The sequence below is a fragment of the Microcebus murinus genome, chromosome 21 (genome assembly GCF_040939455.1).
Source record: "Microcebus murinus isolate Inina chromosome 21, M.murinus_Inina_mat1.0, whole genome shotgun sequence".
Lineage (NCBI taxonomy): Eukaryota > Metazoa > Chordata > Mammalia > Primates > Cheirogaleidae > Microcebus > Microcebus murinus.
Window position 1 is genome coordinate 15,950,082 of NC_134124.1, and position 18,458 is coordinate 15,968,539.

At 47.0% G+C, this 18,458-nt stretch overlaps 1 protein-coding gene and 1 non-coding gene across 5 annotated transcripts in view; both read left to right on the forward strand.

Moving 5' to 3' along the window:
- ARHGEF37 (Rho guanine nucleotide exchange factor 37) overlaps window positions 1-18,458 on the forward strand; it is a 50,756-nt gene that overhangs the window by 14,561 nt on the left and 17,737 nt on the right. For 2 of the 4 annotated variants that reach the window (XM_012741608.3, XM_012741611.3), the window contains exons 2-4: window positions 1,660-1,856; window positions 3,344-3,467; window positions 10,758-10,905. In XM_012741608.3, the coding sequence (XP_012597062.2) occupies window positions 1,671-1,856; window positions 3,344-3,467; window positions 10,758-10,905 (458 nt within the window). In that variant the 5' untranslated portion in view covers window positions 1,660-1,670. Of the gene's footprint in view, window positions 1-1,337; window positions 1,857-3,343; window positions 3,468-10,757; window positions 10,906-16,589; window positions 17,450-18,458 lie in introns of those variants that run through there. The other 2 variants (XM_012741610.2, XM_075996212.1) reach the window with 2 other exon arrangements.
- Window positions 12,839-12,944, forward strand: LOC142863448 (small nucleolar RNA U13). The gene has a single exon (XR_012914214.1). It is a non-coding gene; the product is annotated as a small nucleolar RNA U13 (small nucleolar RNA).

An 18,458-nucleotide genomic window follows, 5' to 3' on the forward strand; every position in this document is an offset into this window, starting at 1 on the left:
CTCTTGACCTCGAGCAATCTGCCCGCCTCAGCCTCCCAGAGTGCTAGGATTACAGGCGTGAGCCACCGCGCCCGGCTTATGTTTTAATATTAATGTCCTTCCTTTCCCATTTCTTTTATGGTTTTTATCTGATCTTTTGATCATCCAATGTTCTTGAGGTCTCATCTCTTTGTTGTTTCTGCTGCTGCTCACGGTGGAAATACTGTAATTTGGGATTCTAAACCCATCTTCAGGACAAGGTTGTCTGTGGCCTAGGTTAAAGATGTATCCTCCTGAGGAATTTTATTTGTCTTATGGCCACTCAAAGGATAGCATTACTCCAGGACTCCTTTTTGTATACATTTCTCAGGTTGGCCCATTTGGACCACACGTGTAGTCTACATTTGAATCTGAAACTCAGTGAAGGCAGCCCTGTAGTTATGAATTTTCAGAGAAAACTTTTTTTCTTCACCTGGGACCCAACCCAACCCTCAATGGGGAAGCATCTTTGTCATCTTCCGTGTGGATGGGCGGATGTTTTGTTCTGCTCTGCCATTTCACGGAAGTCCGTGGGGAGCCCCAGCTCTGTGAAGGAGCTTGTCTCCTGTGGCTGGCTGGGCACTCAGGCCGAGGCCCTGGCTCACGGAGACTGGCCACGCTCTCTCCCCTGCCCGCCCGCCCCTCCACTGCGGGCCACAGCTGCATCAGCCCAGCCGCTCCTGCTCTGAGGTTCCATTTCCTCTGTTTCTGGGCCCTGGAGATTTCCTTTCCTCTCTGGCAAGTCACGCCGCCGTGCAGTTAAAAGGAGGTTTGCTGTAGCTGATCTAGCGTTTCTAAGTGTTTTGTCGTAGGAAGGATTTTCAGGTCATCTAGTCCATGGTATTGCCCTTTAGACTTTTTAAATTTAGAGATAAAGGGATTGTAGGAGTTTCAGAGAAGGAAAATGTAGCCGATGGAGGTGGGGAAGGGGGGAGGATCAGGACCGGCCTTAGAGAAGATGAATGTTGGAGGCCAGAGTCACAGGAGGGGCACGGAGGCAGGACATGCCAGCGCAGGTATGGAGAAGAGCTCTCAACTCCCTTTCTGCTGGGGGACAGTCTGCGAAGGGGCGACGAGGTTGGCGCCGACCACTGAGCAGCAGGGAGCTACGAAAGTCTTGCAGCAGGACACACATGGTCACAAGCTTTGTTTCCGGCAGTTTAAACTGGAAGCGTGTCCAGGAAGAATGGGTGTGGTGGCAGCAGGAGAGAGAGGGGTTGGAGGGATGATTCTGGGGCCTGTGGAAACAGCCCAGGTGGCAGGTAGTACAGCCCCGGCATGGGGGTAGTGGGGGGGTTATTGAGGAGGGGACCACTGGGAGAGAGAGGGTGAAAGAGACTCAGCTGAGCCAGATAAAGAAATCTGGGTCAAGAGCTGGGAGGAAATAGAAGACAAGCTGGGCCAGCACATTGTTTGAGTCCTGGGAAAAGAATTTAAAATATCAACAATTATCTCAGCTGCTGTCTACCTTTTCATATTGTTCAGATACTGCTCACAAATGCTAATAAACAGTTCATCTTCACTCTGTTTGCAGCTAAAGATGTTTTTAGGCCTCCTGATGAACAGGAGGCCTTTAAGTGGAAGATAGCATGTCCCCATAGTGCTGCCGGGAGTCAGTTGGGATGGTTTTGCTGTTCACAGGCCCCTCTGCCATGGCCAGTCGTGGGGCAGATGAGCCGTCCTCCAAGTCAGGGAGTCCAGACGGGGAAGGCGGGGTCCCCGAGCACCGATCGCTGCTCCGTCAGAGACTGGCCGTCAAGGAGCTCGTGGACACCGAGGCCACCTACTTGCACATGCTCCGGCTCTGTGGCTCCGACATCAGGAGCCGCCTCCAGCAGGTACTTGGGGGGGACACACCCAGCCTGTCTGTCTAGGGGCGAACGTGGATGCCAGCTGCTGAGACCTCATGCCCATTCCCGGGGCAGGCTTGATGGAAAGGAGGCATGGCGGATGTGGAGTCTGACGGGCCTGTGAGCCTCAGTGCTTCCATTTATTGGCCGTGCCACCTTCAGCAAGGCCTTTCATGGCTTGGAGTCTTAGCGTGTTCCTCTGCTACGTGGGGAGAGGAATAGTCACCTCCGAGAATTAAATGAGCTAATGACAAGCCCTTTTCAAGTTTAGAACAGACTGCTCACACTGACCTACATTCTAATGGTCTCATTAGCAGGGTGGCGGCATGGAGAAATTATCACTGTGATGGGTTTCTATTATGGTGTTCATTTTTTACATCTTTTTTTATTTTTTCTGGTTTCAGAAATAATACAGGCTCTTGCTATAAAATTTCAAGCATCCCCTAGCATGTGAGCTCCATAAGGGCAAAGGTTCTGGTGTGAGTTCACTGTACCCAGTCTTCACACATAAATAATGGACTTTTAATTGCTATTTCTTGAATGAGTGAAATCTGAAGTTGATAATTTAGAAGGCAAAGGACATCATTTTTTTCCACCCTCCATAAATTAGGATTTCTCTCCATAGGCATTAAACAAACATATATTGTTATTTATTTTAACAAAAATAAGAGCATACTCTACATGTTGTTCTGCAGTTAGTGTTCTCACTAGAGTATGTAAGCAGCAGCACATCCTTCTATGCCCTTGCATACATAAATATATGTATATGTCCTGCCTATTTTTTACAGTGGCATAGCCTGGTTCATAGGGCCTGGAGTTTAGAATGTATCTTTTTTTTTTTTTTTTTAGTCTCATTCTGTCATTCCAGGTAGAGTCCAGTGGGGTCATTGTAGCTCACTGCAACCTCATACTCCTGGGCTCAAGTGATCCTCCTGCCTCAGCCTCCCTAGTAGCTGGGACTACAGGTGCACATCATGACACCCAGTTAATTTTTCTATTTTTAATAGAGACGGGATTTGGCTCTTGCTCAGGCTGGTCTCGAACTCCTGAGCTCAAAAAAATCCTCCCGTCTTGGCCTCCTAGAGCGCTAGGGTTACAGGCTTGAGCCACCACGCCCGGCCTGGAATGCATGTGGAGGTCATGGTGTCAGGCCCCAAGTATGTCAGAGCTGGAAGGAAGTCCAACTTCCTCCCCTCGGACGACAGATGGGAAAACTAAGAGAAGGAAAACGGCAGTTGGCGGCAGACCTAGGATAAAACCTAGTTCAGCTTTCCTTTCGTGCTGAGTACTGCATCTCCTACTCTCTTCTTGTAGAGTAATGAAAATACCTAATTTATAAAATTTCAAAACCCTTGCAAAAATGCCACTGGGCCCCGGATGGTGTGAGTGTTCTGTGCTGCTCTCCGGAGCCTGCAGATACGGCCAGTCCGTGGACCCAAGCCCCAGTGACCTCCCAGCTTCTTTGTTCCTTCCAGTTGCCGCAGGGAGATCTGGACGTCCTGTTCTCAAACATCGATGAAATCATCAAGGTTAACGGCAGATTTCTTCATGCCTTGCAAGAGACAGCCTCCAAGGAAGAAGAACAAGTATCCCTAATTGGTAAGCAAGAGACCTACGGAGTTGTCAGCCGTAGAGTCCTGTGGGATTGTTTTCAGCTCGTGGTCACGGCTGAACTGTCTCCAGAGTTCCGGGAAAACGCAGCTCCATGGGGGTTTATTTTGGGGATCTCTGAACGCAACATCTCAGAGCCAGCAGGGCCCTCGAGTAATATTTAGTCCAATCATATCGCTTTACAGGGACTCAGGCCCAGAGACAGGGAGGGGACATCCTCGTGGTCACATAATTCCTAGTGACACAGCTGGGCCTTTAGTCTGGGTCTCTTCCTATTCATTCATTCCACGGCTATTTCCCGAGCTCCTGCGGTGTGCCATCATGAGATGTGCACAGCAGCAACGAGAGAGAGACACTTGTTCTCTTGGAGTTGACAAATTAGTGAGAGAGACAGAAGATGAACAGACCCACAAAAGAATTTTAGGTAGCGATTTGTAATCTGTAAGTAAACAGTCGTAGTAACTTCCGGGTGTGAGGAAAGGCCTCCCGAGAGCGCCCATTTGAGCTGAGGTCTGATGTCAGGAAGGAGCCAGCCAGGAACGGATCTGGAGGGAGACAGGGAGGGCGGCTGTGCAAAGGCCCCGGGGCAGGTAGCGCCTGGACTGCTTGAAGGACAGACGGAAGGTCCGTGTGGCTCCAGGGGAATTATCCAGGCGAGAATGTCGGGGGATCAGATAGAAGAGACAAGCAAGGACCAGGTGGAGCAGAGCCTTCTAGGCCATGGTGAGCAGTTAGGGTCTCATTCTAAGTGTGGTGAGAAGCCACCGGACGATTTTCACACGGTCTGATTTAGGTTTCTTAAAGATCCCTTTGGCTGTTGTGGACAGCGGGTTAGGAGGGGGTAGAAGCAGTGAGACGAGTTGGGGGCCTTGCTGTAGCCCAGGCAGGAGATGAGGATGGCCTCCTGATTCTGAGACGGCTAGGGTGGCCAGAGCAGTGCATGCAAACCTCACACCTGTCTCCTCGGTCCCATCTGCCGCCAGGATTTCCACGGCCGGGGGTTCCCCAATGAGGTCAGGGGAGGAAGGTGACTGGGACCAGTGGCAGAGAGGAGAAGGGGGCAGGGGTAGGGACACAGTGCAATGGCCACCCAACTCACCCTGGCCTTTACCCTACCAGTTTTTTAGCCTTTCCTAGATGTGTATGATGATGATAGGGATTAAAAGTAACAAATACAGTTTTAAAAACCACTTTCTGAATGTTTACTAAATGCGAGGCACTGTTTTTTTTTGTTTGTTTGTTTGTTTTTTGAGACAGAGTCTCACTTTGTTGCCCAGGCTAGAGGGAGTGCCGTGGCGTCAGCCTAGCTCACAGCAACCTCAAACTCCTGGGCTCAAGCGATCCTGCTGCCTCAGCCTCCCGAGTAGCTGGGATGACAGGCATGTGCCACCATGCCCTGCTAATTTTTTCTATATATGTTAGCTGGCCAATTAATTTGTTGCTATTTATAGTAGAGACGGGGTCTCGCTCTTGCTCAGGCTGGTTTTGAACTCCTGACCTCAAGCAATCTGCCCACCTCAGCCTCCCAGAGTGCTAGGATTACAGGCGTGAGCCACCGCACCCAGCCTAGGCACTGTTTTGATATATACAGATGAACTCATTTCATCCTCACGATAACCCTGAAAGGTAGATCCTGTGGTCCCATGTTACAGTTGAGGAGCCTGAGGCACAGAGAAAGGAAGGACCTGCTGAGGGTCACGCAGCCCGTGGCAGAGCCGGGACTTGAATGCAGGCAGTTGGCCCCGGGCGCCAGGGCTGGCACCTGCTATGCTGAATCGCTCCCACGTTGTGGGGGGTGGGAGCAAAGCCTGGGTACGGTGTGTTTGTCACCGCTTTGAAAAACAGATCTTTGTTAAAATGGCAATGTGAATGAGTTACTCTTCCCTGTAAATGATAAATGAGTACAAAATTAAAGAACGAGAATTTTTTTTAGTACCTGTAGATGTTTTCACCTTTTATCATCTTATCCTTATTTCTGTTAATAATTAACACTCATGTGAGTGGAAACTGATATCGCCTGGGGCGGAAGGCTTTCTAAAGGCCTGGGGACTCTGAGGCCAGGCTCTCGTGTTGCTGCGTGTTCCAGGGTCGACATGGTTCCTCGTAAGGGTCCTCATTGGCCAGTCTCTGCCTTCCTGCTGCACCCGTAGAACACAGGTGTGACTTTGTCTCCTGAGCACACCTGGTGACATCTCCCTTGGCTGCCCTCACCGCGTCTCTGGTAGGGTTTCCCAATAAAATATAGGATGTCCAGTTAAACTTGAATTTCGGATAAACGAGAAGTCATTTTTTAGTATGCTTATACCAAATTTTTATATGCTTATACTAAAAATGTCTCCTTGTTTATCTGAAATTAAAATTTAACATCCTCTGCTCCACCTGACCCCAAATTTGGCAGTTTTCTGGCTTTTATAGTCTTCAGAAAATACCCTCCGCATCCTTTGTCCCTTGTGTTTAGCCAAAAGGAGGCACAAATAGCCCACGTGGCTTTTCTTCTCCTTGGAGCAACTCTGAGCGGGGTCAGGCTGCCCTGGGTCCTGCCCGCTCTCTGCGCCCCTCCTGCCACTCGGCCTTGCTATGCAGGGAAAGCCGTCTGCCCAGTTGGGCAGCAACAGCATTTCAAAAGATTTCTGGACCTCAGGCAAGACTGTTTCTCACGGACCATTTTCCTCCCAAATGAGTCAGCTTCCCTGTCTTTACGAACAATTCCAGACACCACTTGGGCATTCATAGGAGTTCCTGCCCTGGGTTGTGTCGCCAAAGGCCCCGTGGTCTAGGGCAGCGCTGGCCAATGGAAATGTAACGTGAGCTGCAAATTTAATTTAAAATTTTCAGGTAGCTACATTAAGAAAATTAAAGATGCAGCTGACATTCATTTTAATATCTTTAATCCAATAGATCCAAAATAATATTTCAACATGTGATCAGTATAAAAATTATTCATTAGCTATTTACTTTGTGTGAAGTCTTTGCAGTCCAGTGTCTTTTTCACTGACAGCACATGTCAGTGGGGGGGGGGTTGCCATGTTTCAAGTGCCCAATAGCCACTTATGGCTGGTGACCGCCGTATGTGAGCACTGCAGGCCTCGTGCTTAGAACAGGGGCTTTGGAGTCTGACTGACAAGACCCTGCCACCCATAAGCTCCAAAAGCTCCTTCCCGTTTCTGAACCCCAGTACTGCCTCTTTGAAAGGAGCGTGAAAATAGTACCCATCTCTGTGTCAGCCATAAGGCAGAGTACTTAACACAAAGTAGCCATTTTTATTCTCGTAACATCATTACTCATTGATTATTATTATTACCCCCATAGAAAATTGCCACAGACATTACTAAAGCAAAACCCAAGGCTCAGAGAGGTTAACCCTAACTTTCTCAAGGTCACACACTGTGTATTTGAAACCAGCTCTTTTGATCTCTTGAGCCCTAGCTCTTTATCATTTTGCTTTCCTTTCTCTCCTTTCTGACAAATCCCAGCCAGATAGAGTGTCCTTTTGATGCTGGGGGTTAACTTCTTTTTTTTTTTTTTTTTTTGAGACGGAGTTTCACTCTGTTGCCCAGGCTAGAGTGAGTGCTGTGGCGTCAGCCTAGCTCACAGCAACCTCAAACTCCTGGGCTCAAGCAATCCTCCTGCCTCAGCCTCCAGAGTAGCTGGAACTACACGTATGCGCCACCATGCCCAGCTAATTTTTTCTCTATATATTAGTTGGCCAATTAATTTCTTTCTATTTATAGTAGAGACGGGGTCTCGCTCTTGCTCAGGCTGATTTCGAACTCCTGACCTCTAGCAATCTGCCCACCTTGGCCTCCCAGAGTGCTAGGATTACAGGCATGAACCACTGCGCCCAGCCTTTACTTATTGATTATTATTACCCCTATAGAAAATTGCCACAGACATTACTAAAGCAAAACCCAAGGCTCAGAGAGGTTAAGTAACTTTCTCAAGGTCGCACACTGTGTATTTGAAACCAGCTCTTTTGATCTCTTGAACCCTAGCTCTTTATCATTTTGCCTTCCTTTCTCTCCTTTCTGACAAATCCCAGCCAGATAGAGTGTCCTTTTGATGCTGGGAGTTGACGTCTTTGCTAATCTGTGACTGTAGAAGGATAAGTCAGGGGACAGAAGCCTTAACTTTGGTGTTCCAGATGCTCATGCCTCTTTGGCCAACTTCTGCTCTCTGGGAGTTTGCCTTCAGTTACTGAAACACCCTTGCGGCTGGCCACACTGATAGGATACAGCGTCTTTGGCATGTTTGTCACGTTCCGAAGACACGCCCACGTGAGGAGAATGTGGGTTTCATGGCCACGCCCAGGCTATCTCCCAGCAGGGACATCTCTGCAGTTGGCCCATCTCCTGTCACACGCATTCCCCCGCGCTGCGGTTCGGGGGGGTGGTCATGTTCTCCCTGGCTCTAGGGGCTTCTCCTGGGAGTCCCCTCTGAGGATTGGCTGCACAGCACTGGGACAGGGGCCGGTCCTGGGCTGATAGCCTTGCCACGGAGATCTTCGCCAAGAGCTGGACCATGCTCTTCCGGGTACCAACTGATGTGTCCCAAGGGAGACCTGGTGCAGGACAGAGGCCTGGCTCATGGCTTTGGCAGGCAGTAGGTGTGGCTGGGTTTCCTGGGGTCCCTGGCTCCCCACCTGCCCTGTTCTGGTAACTACATTTCTCCTCACCCTCACCACTTCCTCCCTATTGGGGCCACCAGCTACTCTTGCCTGGGTGTTTCTCATAGATTCTACCAGCTATTCCTGTAACTCCTTTGTCTCCTAGTTTAGTTTCAACATGGTATTTATCTTTTTTTGTTTTTTTAAATTAGTAGGCTCTATTTTTTTGGAGCACTTTTAGGTTTATAGAAAAATTAAGTTAAAAGTATAGAGAGCCTGGTCAGAAGGCAGTGAGTTGACTCAGTTGTTGCTCACAGTCAGTCACAGGTCCAACTCCTTGTTCTGCTCTTTCCCCCTTCTCACTACTGCACTTGACTAGTCTTTAAAACAAAAGTACGAGAGCCGCCATATGCACTCCTCCCCCCTGCAGAGTTTACCCTGTTATTAACACCTTGCACTGGTGTGGCACATTTGTTATAATTGATGAATGAATAGTGATGTGTTATCATTAACTAAAGTCCCTAGTTTACATTAGGGTTCGCGCTTTGAGTTGTGTAGTTCTGTGGGTTTAGACCCATGTATGTCGTGTATCCACCATCACAGTACCATACGTGATCGTTTCCCTGCTCTGAAAATCCCTGTGCTCTGTCTGTCCCTCCCTCCCTCCTATTCCCTGGCAACCATTGATCTTTTTACTGTCTCTGCAGTTTGGCCTTTTCCAGAATGTCGTACAGTTGACGTCATACAGTAAATAGTTGACATCATACAGTAAATAGCCTTTCAGCGTGATTTGTTCCATCTAGCAATATCCATTTAAGCTTCCTCCATGTTTCCTTCATTTTTTAGTCACTGAAAAACATTCTACTTGATGGGTAAAGCACAGTTTATCCATTCACCTATTGAAGAACATCTTGATTGCTTTCAAGTTTTAGCGATTATGGATAATGCTGCTATAAACCTTCCTGTGCAAGTTTTTTTTATCTTTTTAAAAAACTTTTTTATCGTGGTAAAAATATACATAACATAAAATTTGGCATGTTAGCCATTTCTAAGTGTACAGTTCAGTGGCACGAAGTACGTTCAGGTTGTTATGCCACCATCTCCACTTTCCAACTCCAGAACGTTTTCATCGCCCTAAAGTAAAACTCTGCCCACTAGACAGTGACCTGCCTCTGTAACCAGGATTCTGTTTCTGTCTTTAGGAATATGACCATTCTAGGCACCTCATATAAATGGAATCATACAATATTTGTCCTTTGTGTCTGGTTCATTTCACTTAGCATAATGTTTTCAAGCTTCTTTTTAAACTTTTTATCTTGAAATAATTTTGGACTTATCAAAAAATTCAGAGAGCCCCTGTCTACCCTTCATCCAGCTTCCCCTAATGTTAACATCTTACATATCCACAGTATAATTATCGAAACCTGGAAGTTAACACCAATGGAGCATTGTTAACTACTCTCTAGACCTTATTCAAATTTCATCAGTTTTCCTATTCATGTCCTCTTCCTGGCCCAGGATCCCATCCAGGATAGCAAATTTCATTTTATTGTCATGTTCCCTTTCGTCTTTTTCAGCCTGTGACAGTTCTCCAGTCTTTATTTTTCGTGACTGTAACAATTCTGAAGAGTCCAGCCCTGATATTTTGTAGAAGATTCCTCAGTTTGAGGTTTCTCATTAAGATTAAAATTATTTATGTATTTCATAACATTTTTTTTTTTGAGACAGAGTCTCGCTTTGTTGCCTAGGCTAGAGTGAGTGCCATGGCGTCAGCCTAGCTCACAGCAACCTCAATCTCCTGGGCTCAAGCAGTCCTCCTGCCTCAGCCTCCTGAGTAGCTGGGACTACAGGCATGCGCCACCATGCCTGGCTGATTTTTTCTATATATATTAATTGGCCAATTAATTTCTTCCTATTTATAGTAGAGACGGGGTGTCGCTCTTGCTCAGGCTGGTTTTGAACTCCTGACCTCGAGCAATCTGCCCGCCTCGGCCTCCCAGAGTGCTAGGATTACAGGCGTGAGCCACCGCGCCCGGCCTGGTGATGAAATTTGGGTCAGGAGCTTTATGCAATTATTTCATTTAATCCTCACCAGAAACACTTGGAGATGAGGACTGTTTTTATTCCCATTTTATAGATGGGAAAATGGAGGATGCAAGGGGTCAAACACTTGCCCCAGGTTACAGGACTAAGGAAAGGTAGCCTGGAGATCTGTCCCTCCTCTCTCTAGTGCCAGAGCCTGTGCTCATAGGCACCTGCAGTTTGCTGTGGCTGGCATGTCTTTGTGGAATGGCTTGTAATTGTGTTTGCCACGCACAGCTAATCAGAAAGATAAAATGAGCTAATGGCCATGAGTGTGTTTTGTACACTATAAATCACTGTCCACATGTGAGCATTGTTAATATTATTGGTGTGATTACAGCTACCATTTATTAAGTGCTCACAGTACTAGCCTGTGCTCTACCTTGTTCTGTCACTCAGTCCTCCCGGCAACCTTGTGAAACTGAAATGAAAAATGAAAAGTCAGAAAGACTTTTCACTTGCCCATGGACACGCTGGTTAAGCCTTGCGGTCTCATGGCAGAGCTGGAGGGACTCACTTACCACCTCTCTGTCCCAGGCAAGGGGACCTGCAGACATGCCCTTGGTAACTGCTTGTTGTGTGTTCACCCCCAGGTAACTTATTCCTGGAATTCCAAGAGGAGTTGGAGCAGGTCTACAAGGTCTACTGTGCCGGCTACGAGCAGGCCTTGCAGCTGGTGGAGGCTTACCGGAAGGAGCCAGAGCTACAGCGGGAGATCCAGGGCATCCTGGAGGCGGTGGTGTGAGTAGAATGGCCAGTGAGCGCTCACTGCTGCCCCACTGTCCCGGGCTCAGGGGCACTTACAGTCTCATCCCTACGTGGTGTCACTCACGCGGCTTCAGGCGTGTGGCACCATCAGTGCCTGTGACAGTCAGGATGGGGCGGGCCGTGCTGCAGAGACAAACAGCTCCCACATCTCAGTGGTTCCAAACAACGAAGGTTTATGTCCTCTTTAAGCTCCACTGTGGGCTGACTTGGGCCCTGCCCTTCGTCATTCTCACTCCAGGACCCGGGCTCACAGCAGCCACCCCCTGGAATTTTGCCAGTAACTGTGGCACAGAAAAGAAGAGGTCTGGAGAGTCTAACACTGGTAATTGAATGCTCGGTTCCAGAAGTGATACCCATCGCTTTTCATCATTCATTGGCCAGGACTAATCACAGGTTCATCCAGCTACCGGGAGGCATGGTGCGCCGTCCTCCCGTGGGTCCAGAGGCGGAGAAGCAGAAACATTTAGTGAACAGCACTCGTGACTAGCGCGGGGAAGGGCAGTGAGGTGGCAGGAACCGTGTGTCGTAAGCACAGTGATGGGAAGCAGGTGTGTATCACCTGAGGTGCCCTCTCTGCAGGCGGCTGAAGTCTTGCCACGGGGAAAAGGATCAGGACAGCCCCGGTGGACTCACAGCCTCGAGCTGGCACCAGCGGGTGGAAGCTCCAGGTAGAGAAATATAAGGAACATTTTTTTTTTAATTTAAATTTTTGAAAGAATAACATGGTTACATGATTCAAAAACTTTAAAACATCAGAATGTTTTTCCCAATAAAGGAGACATGTAAAAAGAAGAAAAATAACAAAACATCAGAATTTATGCAATAAAAAAGTCTTGCTAACCTGTCCCTTCACCCACCCAATTACCACTCCCAATGTTAAGGTAACAACTTTTACATTTCTTGCCTATCTTTGCAGAGTTCCTTTTTGCATATAAAAGCAGTTACAAATATATACTCTTATTTGCCTAACTTTTAAACAAAAGTTTCTATCTTTTTTATTTATATGTGTGTGTATATATATCTATATCTATATGTATATATCTCCTAATCTTAGAGGTCTTTCTGTTTCAACATACAACATTCATGATGTTTCAAACAGCTACATGCTCTTGCAGTTACACAGTTTATTTAACTGGTCTCTATTGATGGACATTTGGTTTGTTTCTATTTTTTTTTTTTTTTTGACAGAGTCTCTCTCTGTCACCAAGGTTTGAGTGCAGTGGCATTATCACAGCTCACTGCAACCTCAGACTCCTGGGCTCAAGTGATCCACTTGCCTCAGCCTCCTGAGTAGCTGGGACTACAGGCATGCACAACCTTGCCCGGCTAATTTTTTCTATTTTTAGTAGAGACAGGGTCTCACTCTTGCTCAGGCTGATCTTGAACTCCCACCTTGGCCTCCCAGAGTGCTAGGATTATAGGCATGAGCCACCACACATGACCTATTCTTTTGATATTACAAGTAGCGTTACAATGGTTATTTGTGAATATATGTCTTTTACTCTGGTGCAAGTATATCTGTAAGGCAAACTTCCAGAAGCAGAATTGCTAGGTCAAAGGAAATACGTGTCAATACTTTTGGTAAACTTTATAAAATTTCCCTCTGTAAAGGCTATGCCTGCTAAATTCTCAGTATGTTGGAAGGAGAAGAAAAGAAAAAAAAGAAAAAGAAAAAAGGCTATGCCTGCTCTCATTCCCAGCAACAGCACCGCCTCATGGGCAGAGGCTGTTATCAAACTTTAGAATATTTGCCACCAAGATAGGTGAAACATGATGCCTCAATATGGTTTCATTTTGCATTTATCTTATTATGATTAACATTGGTCATCTTTTTGTATACTTAGGAGTCATGTGCATGTCCTTTCCTATGACTTGTTCTGCTTCTTTCTGGTTTACAAAGGGTTTGATCCTTTTGTAGTTCATAAGTGTGATGATTGGGTTTTCACACTCATATGTGTGATGTGTCTTTCTTAAACCTTGTTACCCCATGTTGACACATTACCTGTCTGGTGTGAAAAACCAATAGGGTTATGTCTTCCCCAGGACAAGCTCCCCAAATGGAGGTAGACGAAGGTCATTTTTTGGAAATCCGGGGAATGTAGGAAGAGGAGGGGTTATTATCATCATCATCATCATTGTTATTATTAATTTATCTCCCTCAGGGATTATTACACCTAAGAGAAAGACATTGTAGACCTAGGTCTTTGAAGACGAAATAATCCCATGTGGAGCCTCCTGCCACCTCCCCTCCTCCTCGCCCTTATCGTTTTCTCACCTTTTAGTCACCCTCTTTCCTCTGAAGTCTCCTTTACAGGAGCCCATGTCCTAGCACCGCTCTGCCTCCAAAAAAACTATACCCATTTTCCCGTTTGATTCATCTCTTCATGGGTCATGCAGACGTAGGCTTTTGCAAGGATCACTAAATACATTTCTACAGAAATGAGGCGGGTTACAGAAAAGAGGGAAGCAAGGTGCCGGATGTGGGACACAAGGAAGCAGTGGAGACTGTGGCAACCCAGAGAGAATGGACCCTGTGTAGAATATATCTGCAGTGCAGCCTTAGCTGATCACTGCAATGTCAAGTGGCTTTTGCTAGGTGACAAGCCACCCCAAAGCATAGCGGCATAAAACAAAGATTTAGCTCGCACCTCTGCATGTTAGCAATTTAGCTGGCCTAGTAAAGGATCCTTCAGGTGCTCTCTGAGCGCCATCATGTATCTGCAATCACTTGCAGGTCAGCGTTGCTGATGTTGGCTGGGCCTTTTTTTTTTTTTTTTGAGACAGAATCTCACTTTGTTGCCCAGGCTAGAGTGACATGGTGGCGTCAGCCTGGCTCACAGCAACCTCAAACTCCTGGGCTCAAGCGATCCTCCTGCCTCAGCCTCTTGAGTAGCTGGGACTACAGGCAAGCGCCACCATGCCCGGCTAATTTATATATATATATTTTTAGTTGGCCAATTAATTTGTTTCTATTTATAGTAGAGACAGGGTCTTGCTCTTGCTCAGGCTGGTTTTGAACCTTGACCTTGAGCTCCTGACCTTGAGCAATCCACCCACCTTGGCCTCCCGGAGTGCTAGGATTACAGGTGTGGTGTGCACGGCCTGGCTGGGCTTTTTCACGTATCTGGGACACATGAGCTGACTCGGCTCTCGTCACAAGGTCTCTCCTCTTCCTTCAGGCTAGCTTGTTCACGTGGTGGTCACAGCGTTCTGAGGGCAAAGGGGAGGGCAGCAGGTGGCTTTGGCTGGGAACTGGCATACTGCCACTCAATCAAGTCCTAAGGCCAGCCCCGACTCAGGGGTGGGGAAACAGACGCCATTTCTTGCTGGGAGGAGCTTCAAAGTCACATTAAAGGGCTGTGGAGGCAGGGAGGGGAGTAACTGCAGCCATTTTTTGTAAACCATCTATCTACCTCAACTGCCAGGCAGGAATGTGGGTCCGCCGTGGCCAGAGCTCTGGTTTTTCAAAAGAAGCCAGAAATGTAACATCTGTGACATCTCCCGAGTGTTCGGTGCCGGCATCTAGTTCAGACATTTGGGAGCCCCCGCTGGCACGGAGGCTGCCGTGTGGTACGTCCTCTGCACCCTTGTCTTTCCCAGCCAGGCCGGCTGGGCTTCCCTCGTGGGCTCTGGAGCCAGGCGTGAGGGGTGTAGCTGGTCGGCCCCTCACCGCAAGAGACCCATTTCATGGCTCAGAACCTACTTTCCTTGTGTGATACATGGGAGTGATACCAGCACCTCATGGGAACACTGAGTCATTGCATACAAGTGACGCTCAGTAAACCCCAGCTGATATAGTTGTCTTGGCTAGGCAGGGATTATGTTTTTCTGAGACCACCCTGTGGTTCTCGACTGGATCAGTCCCAGTGCCCCCCTTTTTATAGCAAATATTAAGTAAATTTCTTATCCTGAGATATATCCTGAAAAAAAAAAATATATATATATATACACATCTCCTACCCATATATGTAACTGAAAAAATCAATATAATGGTTTAACTATAATATAAAGGAAAAATAAAAGGAAATGATATCTATATTTCAGTGTGCAAATGCTTGGGCACCACTGCACCACAAGATACAATGAAGCAATCAGGTGCTGTATCTACTTATAATAAATAAATCTGGACTTAAGAAAAGTCTGAAGCCATTCTGTACAAAAAGTATAGGAAAATGAAAGCGCAGACAGTGTATGTACCCTGGAATAACAAACCTGACTTCCTTGTGTATAATAACAGAAACAAGGAAACAACATCATTGAAGTAGGGATTTATAAAAGGTAGTGCCTAGGACAAATGAGGATGGACAAAAGAAAAAAAAAGATATAAAAGGTAGTGTCCTAGTAATTAACAGTGTTATGACATGTGGCTGGATAGAGTCCAAGTGTCACAAAAGTATTTTGGTTCTTGAAATTGCAGCACATTTTGAGGCCTGCGTTCAGTCTCTGAATGTTCAGAGGGCCATGTGGGACATGGAGCAAGTCTCTGCAGTGCGGCACGGTCTTTGCAGGAGGTCCCTGGAGCCTGGTTCCTGGTCCCTGCCCGCTAAATGCCTGTAGCATCACTTTCCGGAGCTTGGTGAACTAAAATCATTGCACCAGCCATACATGGTTCTTTCTCAGTGCATTAGGATGGATGTCACTGTCTAAGATTCTTTGTGATTCCAAAATGCATGCTGCCTCTAGCCTTTGTTTTTGTTTATTTGTTTGTTTTGTTTTAATTTTTTTTTTTGAGACAGAGTCTCACTCTGTTGCCCCGGCTAGAGTGCTGTGCCATCAGCCTAGCTCACAGCAAACTCAGACTCCTGGGCTCAAGTGATCCTCCTGCCTCAGCCTCCTGAGTAGCTGGGACTGTAGGTGTGTGCCACCATGCCCAGCTAATTATATATATGTGTGTGTGTATACATATATATATATGTATATATATATATATATTTTTAGTTGTCCAGCTAATTTATTTCTGGTTTTTGTTTGTTTGTTTGTTTGTTTTTTAGTAGAGATGGGGTCTCGCTCTTGCTCAGGCTGGTCTCGAACTCCTGAGCTCAAATGATCCACCAGCCTCAGCCTCCCAGAGTGCTAGGATTACAGGCATGAGCCACCATGCCCAGCCTCAGCCTTTGTTTTAATAGAGTTTTCAGTTTATTCTTTCAAGGCAGTCCTTCCCACTCGAGAGCCAAGAAGATCAAAGACTCACCTTTGCAGCAGGCAGGAAGCTCTGCCTTAGGTAGGCCCGTCCTAATGACACAGCCTTGTACAGGTGGATCGGTCTGGCACGAGGCACCTGCAATCCCAACATGATGGCTGAGGCAGCAGAGTTTGGAGAAGGAAAATAATCTTCTTTGTTTTCCTTTATCAGTTAATTATGTTTGTTTTATTTTATTTTATTTATTTATTTTTTTGAGACAGAGTCTTGCTTTGTTGCCCAGGCTAGAGTGAGTGCTGTGGCATCAGCCTAGCTCACAGCAACCTCAATCTCCTAGGCTCAAGGAGTCCTCCTGCCTCAGCCTCCCGAGTAGCTGGGACTACAGGCATGCACCACCATGCCTGGCTAATTTTTTCTATATATATTAGTTGGCCAATTAATTTCTTTCTATTTATAGTAGAGACAGGGTCTCGCTCTTGCTCAGGCTGGTTTTGAACTCCTGACCTCGAGCAATCCTCCTGCCTCGGCCTCCTAGAGTGCTAGAATTATAGCCACCGCTCCCAGTCTATGTTTGTTTTAAACATAAAAGCAACATATGCTTGGGGGAGGGGATGAGGGACAGAAACTTCAAACAATACACAGTGTATCAAGTAAAATAAATAAAGGTCCATTCCCCCTGGGTCTTCAGTTTCCCCATTCTTCCCCCTAGTGGTTAACATTTTCCATCCAGATTTTCTTCTGTATATTTGTAGACAGACAGACAGATGGATAGACATAGCTAGATAGGTAGGTAGCTAGCTAGATAGTATTTTTATGGGGCTTCTTCTATCCATGCTGTTCTAGAACTTGCTTTTTCACTTAACTGTATAGTCATGAATATCTTTTCAGGACAGTATGACTAGTTCTATGGTGTTCTTTTTAATGACTGCACAGAGTTCCTTTCCAGGGAAGCTCTTAAACTATGCTTTATTTGGCCATTCCTCTATTGATGGATATTAGGGTTGTTTCTAGTTTTTTATTATCAGAAATAGAGTCACAGAACAACTTCTACCTTTATCACGGCTCACTTTATTTTGTTGTTGTTGTCGTTGTTTTTGAGGCAGGTCTTGCTCTGATGCTCGGGCTAGACTCTAGCAGACAGTGGTGCCAGTGTGCAGTGGTGTTGTCATAGCTCATTGCAACCTCAAATTCCTGGGCTCCAGTGATGGCCTGCCTCAGCCTCCCAGGTAGCTGGAACTAAAGGTGTACACAACCACACCTGACTCATTTTTAAATTTTTTGTAGAGCCGGGGTCTTGCTGTGTTGCCCAGGCTGGTCTTGAACTCCTGGTCTCAAGGGATCCTCCTGCCTCAGCCTCCTGATGTGCGAGGATTATGGGTATGAGCCATTGCTCCCGGCCAGTGGGAGTCGGTATTTCTGTGGGTAGATTTCTAGGGTAGGAATGATGGAGCAAAGCGTTTGTACAGTTCACAAACTGTCAAAGATGTGGCCAAGAGATACTCCCACCAAGAGAAGTCAGAAGGCCTTTCCCCACACTCACCCAGCCCTTGTTACCATCTTTCAGTGTCTGTTTCCTACTGAAAGGCGAGATGTGAAAAGCTTTGTCCACATCGCCTTGGCAAGGCCGTAGACGGGGGAGGCCGCCATCATTCTGTGGCGACTCCTTGACCACAGTGAGGTGAGGAAGGGATGTGATCATCTCTTCTTCGAGGGCCCTTGCCCTCTGGCTTTTGAGGCGACAGTTGTCCCCAGGAGGCAGTTGGCTCTTTCCCATGGAAAGTAAGCCCAGAGGATGGAGTTTTGCAAATATCTGGCAACTGTTTACACCTCCCCTGCCCACAGTCAGCCAAGCTGCAAGACACCCGTGGTGAGAGCAGACGGTCAGCGTAGGCGTGTCCTGACGGTCCTCCCACCCCCCGATGCTTCTGAGGGGCTCCCACCTGCTCTGCCTATTCTTAGCCTCCTGGCCGATCGTTCCTGGACACTCGGTCTGGAGACTTTTTCCTTAGGAAGAAGAGCAAGGGGCAAGACGACCATCAGGGAGGGCCTAGACGATGGTCCCGGGCAGGTTTGTGAGTCTTCTTGGAGGAGGCACAGTCGGACAGTTGAGGTTGGAAACCCTTGTGGGTTTCTCCGAAGCTGGGCCTACGGGCTACTGGTCATAGTCAAGGAAAGACTCTTGGAGCCTCTTCCCAGGTGCCGTTGACTTGGGGGACTCCTGGAATTCCAGACAGCCTCAGGAAGGGGACTAGTCATCCAGGCATCAATGGTGCATCTGGAAGGGACCTTGGCACTATTCGTTCCAGTGTTTTGGGTTTTTTTTAATTTTTTGTAATAAAAGATTTCCAACCTATAGAAAAATAGAATAATGTAATGGACACTCACG